The 6,440-nt window shown below is 46.2% G+C and overlaps 2 protein-coding genes across 2 annotated transcripts in view; one reads left to right on the top strand and one right to left on the bottom strand.

The window, feature by feature from the left end:
* The window catches only part of T265_08173 (hypothetical protein), a gene marked incomplete at both ends in the record, with an annotated part of 12,593 nt that extends 8,133 nt beyond the window's left edge, over positions 1-4,460 (top strand). The window contains one exon of the mRNA XM_009173898.1: positions 4,428-4,460. Coding sequence (XP_009172162.1) covers positions 4,428-4,460 — 33 coding nt within the window. The remainder of the gene's footprint in view (positions 1-4,427) is intronic.
* On the bottom strand, positions 2,896-4,458 carry T265_14495 (hypothetical protein; the record flags this gene model as incomplete). Its single annotated transcript, XM_009173914.1, has 2 exons — positions 2,896-3,267; positions 4,084-4,458. Coding segments are annotated over 2 exons (747 nt in total), but the record flags the coding sequence as incomplete, so codon positions are not given.
* Positions 4,461-6,440: the final 1,980 nt, after the last annotated feature.

Here is a 6,440-nt window from a genome sequence, read left to right as displayed (position 1 = left end):
AACTCCATTCAAGGTGGGAACGCCCGTGCTTGTCCGTGACTATCGCCCAGGACATGATGCATGGATTGCAGGTCGTATCCTGCGCAAACGCGGTAGTGTAATGTAGGACGTGTCGGTTGGTCAAGACACCTGGACCAGACATCAAAACCAACTCCGCTTTAACAGCACGCCGGAAACTCAAGTATGTTCGGGTACCGTACCGTTGGACATATTGCTCGATACTTTTGAGCTTAAAACTGAGACAGCTTCGAAAGAGGAGAGTGTGACCGGCAGCTCAGTATTTGGTCCAACACTTCTTCCCAGACCGACCCCGCCGCCAGCCGGAACGTATCCAGGTCGACCCCCGTGGAGTATGTTACTGGCTTTTCACAAGGGGAGTTGTTGGGGATGTCAATAACCCTCCCAAAAAAAGCTCTGCATTTTTATGTGTGCTAGCGAACTTCCGGCATCTTCAAGGTCAAACTATGAATATATATATGCATTGTCATTTTTTCCCACGATCGCCTGTTGTTGGATCATTAAAGTTTGTGACCGAGGTTTTTCGTCTTCTTCCTATCCGCCGTGCTAGGAGTCTGGATCAAGCAACATAGCTGGGGATAGAGTATTGCCACGATCCGCACATCATATTGTTTTGCTCGCAGCGTGATCGAACCGTAACAATACAGCTCTTGGCGTGAGGCATGGTCCCCTCCGAAGTAGTTTGGAAGGGTAACACAAGGACTAAAACAGGCAGACTTGGGTAAAAGCGACTACTTAACCTTAAACAATCGTCTGCTGACGAGCAACCCGTTTCAAATCCATCAATATTGATGGTCGGGTAACTTGGAATCCATTCTGGGGATTAGGTTTAGACCGATGCCTACAAAACATGTATGTGTACAGTGTAACTTCCGAAAGCGATACTACCAGATTGTGTAGGTAGGAAGCCATCAAACGACCGCGAAGCATAAAAGGAAAAGCTTATCGGAATGGAATCCATATGGAAGCGAAATAGCAGATGAAACTTATCAAAAATGAAATCGGCCATATGAATGAAATATACGTACAAAGTTGTCGAGGAATGGGAATAGCCGCGAGCTGTGAAATGTCTCGACTCAGCCAAGTGAAAACATTCTTGAACAATATTTGACAGTGACTGGAACAGACAGCCGGAAATTCGATGGAAGAACAAACTAATCCATAACCTTTGCACGCTTAGAAGGGGCTATAAATACTGCAAACATCACTAGTTGTGTACAAGCAGCTTATAGAACTGAAGGTCGAAAATTCAAATAGCCCTGATGACTTGACACTCATGTTGCCCAAAGTATGCGTTGACAATTCGACCGAACCAGCGACTGGTAGTGTCCCAATACCAGAAAAAGTACAGTTCGCTAGGGAGTGGCACGGACTACGCTAGCACCTTCGAAATATCGACCGGTTACTCGCACGTCTATACCTTCGAAACTACTTGAGTGCATCAAAATGAAAGAATGACCATTCTGCTGTCTGAGGACTCGTAATTCATTGCTTATAGGAAGTCGCACCCGATCACTTGCTCCTACTAACTAACTGGTTCGATTTCCCATGAAACGGCACACTGCCAGCCGCAGATACTCCCTGAAGGTCACGGTAAGGCAGGTCTCATCTGTTTCCTTAAGCACTAATTAACAAACCGGTACCGGGAATTCCTATGGGACTCTATATTGAAAGGTAAGGACTACAGATATAACGTTGCAGGCTGTCTGAAGGATTCGTCAGAACGGATTTAAGTGTCGAAGGTCACAAACGAGATAGATGATGTGCCAATGACAGAAATGTCCACAAAATTGTGATGTGATATTCCCGTGAACACATCACCGCCACCTGCGGTCTTTTTGTTACAAACAGTATCGAAGGGTTTCTCTAAGGGTTGAAGCCCTTAATCCGATCTGGGCCTAGGTGATCGAAGTCTGTGTAATTAGCGACGTGATGTGGAATGATGAGTTGAATCCCATTGAAAGTCACATAGCAATTCGGCTTCCCGGTCAGCTTGAAGTTTCCACCAGAGGCATTACGGAGAGCGTAGTTTGCGTTTACCTGGTGGCCTTCCAATGATGTTTCAGGTTGGTTCTCAAAGGACAGTGAGGTCAGACACTTTATCTAGTTAATGAGTAACCCATATTTCATTGATGCGCGCTGTGAAAAATTTTCATCCACCTTCATTCGACGGTCCCAGCCTCTGAGTGCGTTCTTCTACCAGATCAGTGTCGGGGCAAGTTTCCGAAGTCACCCCTCCAGCACTTTACTTCGTAGGCTTTTCCAGTGCCCCTGCCGCATATGTGGCTCATATGTGGACAGAACAGTTTCATTAGTCACAAAACCAATATTATGGGCAGTTTACTTGGACTCCGTCTAGAAAATCATTACCTTTTAGGGGATATTTTGCGTACCATGTAATGGTTTTGGCGCACTGGTAGAGCACAGTGAACAAGGAACTCTGCTCGCTAAATATTTGGGCCAAGATCTTGATGGCGTCTGCGAATTCAACGTCACAAGGGAGTTGGCAGGGGACGATCCGGTTCAGCTATCCTGTTTCCGCCCCTCAGTTACAATCACGCAAAGCATGCCAATCGTAGGATTACCGGAAGTCTTAATTGCTTAAGGATTATATCGGCTCTTCAGCCCTGCTACAGACATTGAACACCCTCTGGATTATCGCCTTTTACTTGAAAGGTATGACGCAACTATTTCCGTTTTCTAATTTTCGTCCACCGCCAAAAGTCCACTCAATCAAGTATCCCAAAACACACTAATCTCGATGTCAGTTGAATTAGTGTGAGCGTCAAGGATATCAGTTGGTTAAGGTAAGACGGTGAGTGGAATAGAAAATTTTGGTATAACTAGATTATATTGGACTAGACAAGTAACTGACCGACTGAGGAACAGTTGTAACTTCTCGCCTGCTGTGCCATCCAGCAAGGTCAAACCGTGACCGGCAACGCCCTTAAAACGGATGTTGAACCAGCATTGAGTCCGTTCTGCGTAGAATGCCACGTAGTCATCTGTCGGGCTGGCAATTCCTTCGTCTAGGCAAAGCCCAATGTTTAATTTGGTAAACTGGACCTCATTTGGTGACTCGGGATGAAGTGGGTGTTTTCCTTCGATGAACGGCTGCATACCGCGAACCCCGCCTAATTCCTCATCAGGAACAAAACTCAGGAAGACTGTACGGCGGAGTTCGGCAATACCACGATTCTTCAACCGACGCACTGCTTCCAACTGATGAATGCCCACACACTTCATATCCTAGGTTGTATGAAGTAGAATACAGAAAATGTTATGTTGTTGGTAGGATTGTTACGGCATATTCCTCACTGCTATAGCATCTTGATCTGATTCCGAGGAACAAGGAGGCGTGGTTTATAGATAAATCCAGAAATGTCAAATATCATCAGTCGGTGTGCCACCAGTGTTGAAATAGATGTTTCAACGTCAAGCGAAAACAAGGCCCTAAACTGAGAAAAAGCGCGGATAGGCACGGAAACTGATGCTACCCCACCAGTCATACTGTGTATGCTCCCACAAACGCTCATTTAAACAATTTGGATGACCACGGAAATCCCGCTCGCATTTTTAGCCGCTATATTTTGTGTCACCTCCGGGTAAGTGCAGAAACGAGGACTCCGTCTTGGAAGGTAAGCTGATTCGTGAGTTTCCCCTGAATTCGCTACGAGGTCCCGCTCGCCCACTGTCCCTTTGAAAAAAAAGGAATATGACATTATGAATTTGACAACTGAAGCCCTGCAGTTGGTCCACATACTTCTAGTATGCGCGTGGCTTGAGATTTTCCACATCCCTGCGCTTGTAAGCACCTTGAAGCTACTTGTCAATAGAGCACCAGTGTTGTTTTTGGTAGTGACGTTTTACAACATTGGTTAAGGAAATTTTAATAGGCCAAATCGTCCGGATGAAGGTGGTGATCATTGAGGTGTACCGTACACTGAAAGAAGAGTCGCTGTGCGAATCAATAATTGCTGAGACTTCCACCGAACGTGTATTTTTTTAGGCCCCTGATAAATGTTCACCATGAGGACACTGATCAACACAAAGTTAGCAACTAACCTGTGAACCTCGACCATAGATCTTTCCATCCTCACTGAGCACACCAGAGAATGGTGGGTAAGTCCAATTCTCCTCCTTCACAGGAACAACATCCATGTGGGAATTCAACAAAATGGCAGGCAAATCTGGTTCCCGACCTTTCCACCGCATGATCAGGATCGGATTGGAGGGGATTAGTTCAGTTATGAAACAAGTCAAGCCTAGGCTCTCGCCTTGCTGTCGTAGCCAATGAACCGCCGCGGAATAGTCTGGATTTGGATGCACGGTAGGAAATCGAAGATAAGCACGGAAATTATCCACGGCCAGTGCGTCCAACTCTTCCTCGTTCATTTTATTCCCTTTAGGACAGCCTGGAATACAACATGTCATATCCATGACCACTATGGAACAGGATCGCTGAAAACTTTCCTTAAGGTTAGGTTTCAGCAATATCAGCACTGCCAAAAGTGCCAGATGGCAAACAATCCAGAATATAAAGTTGCGCGACACCTTCATATGTACGGTTCACCATCGCAGATATTGACACCTGCCATACAACCGCACGGCTTATTTAAAAGACAAGATGGAGAAACCGGTTGCTGGTTCACTGGATAGATTTTGAGGTGCGTACATATCCGAATGAACAACCTATGATCAATAGCTACCATCGTGACTTGGTGGTCGAACATGAGTGTTGTAATGATCCAACAGGATAGAACCTCGTCGAGGGTGTAAGCTAAATTGGGGGGGGGCAAAAGGATTAGTTCTACACCGAAGCTGGAACTCTCACTTAAGTGAGAATAATTATTCGAGTCCGAAAACCAGCCGGTAATCATCATCACATCCAGCAACGACTATCACTATTACCACAACTTTCCGATCTTACATTTTCGTGACCTATGAGGAGTTCATGAAAGGCTTCGTGGGATTTTATTAAAAAATATAACCTTACTTTGGTTTGTGTGCACTGCAACAGCGTTTTTCACTATTTGTTCCAGTTGCACTCCGCCTTTGTCTGACGTTTTTTAACTGTAATCCCCGGTGACTTACACGGTTTCTACATGCATGTGATGTGAGAGTTGCTGACACAAATCAGTGATGCCTAATGCGCCATCCAGCGACTATGTGTAACTATACAGCGGCAACTGAGGTATTTATTGTGCAGGTCCGATTTGTATAGGACGAACCAACAAAAGATTGCTCACGAGGATGTGGTAATAGCATGAACCGCCAGCAACATCAATGCTGACATCAATGACTCACCGCCGTATGATCACAAAGTTCAACCAACTATATTCAGCCCTCGAGTGAAAACAAGAGAGCGGGCGGGGGGTCAAGCATCGGCCTATTGTCCGAGGCACTACCGCCATTCATAAGCGGACATCACCTATTGGGCGGATGTGTTATGTGGGGTCGAGGGTGTGCTCTGATTGGTCATAAGGTCAGACGGTCTAGATCAAGGCTACTTAGCTTGACCCTTCTCGCACATTCACGAAGATTCCAGCACGACCATGTGGGAAATTCGCTGATGACCCAGTAGACATGGTTGTAACAATGTTACTTTGTCTCGATGAGCGGATGTCGGAAACTACCGTGCATTCTGATAAACCATGGTGGGCGGAGCAAGCGGCCGAGGAATTAACGGGACGTTCGTTGTTGACAACTTACCCATGTGAGCTGTTCCATCTATCGAAGTAGCTAGCTCGTGGCCGCATCTTAACTAAACCACCTTTGACGGATTGGCTGAAGACGAGGTAGGAATCCTTCTCGGGCCCGACGTATCCGAAGCGCTCTGGGTATTCGATCAGCGCCTGGGAGATAAATGACAGCCATTTGCCGTAAAGACCTTAATTGGTTGGATGCTTCTTGGTCCGATGGCAATTGGGACGAGGCAGAAGGTTGTCAGCTGTTGTATGACCGCACACAGTCAGGACTTCCACGATTCTTTGCGGTTCTTTGCGGAATTCACCGACGCTTCAGCATACAACGCTAGTCTCTCCTTAGAAGACCAGAAAGCATTATTGACAACGGTGACTAGTGGGGTGCGGTGCGGGTGGCTCCTCTTAAGCCCGATTCAATAGCAAGGCCAGAGCCTACAGCTGCGCGTTTGGCAATTCAGGTAGCAGATCTAATTGGAATAAGTGGAAAGAGCTACATACAGTGTACTGTGTTTTGGGCAGACTCCGTGATAACTCTGTACAGTGTTCATAACATAGCTTCCGGATTTTGTACCTTTGTCGTAAATAGACTGACAATTGTTCGTGATGCGCCGTCGCCCACGCAATGGAGACACGTAAAGTCGGAGAACAGCCAAATCAACATTGTCTTTCGAGTGACGTATAACTTCATTCCGCTGCGTGGATGGTTAACAGGGCCAA

Source organism: Opisthorchis viverrini (assembly GCF_000715545.1).
Source record: "Opisthorchis viverrini unplaced genomic scaffold opera_v5_211, whole genome shotgun sequence".
NCBI lineage: Eukaryota > Metazoa > Platyhelminthes > Trematoda > Opisthorchiida > Opisthorchiidae > Opisthorchis > Opisthorchis viverrini.
Note: the sequence above shows the minus strand (reverse complement) of the source record. Positions and strands in the feature narration are given on the sequence as shown.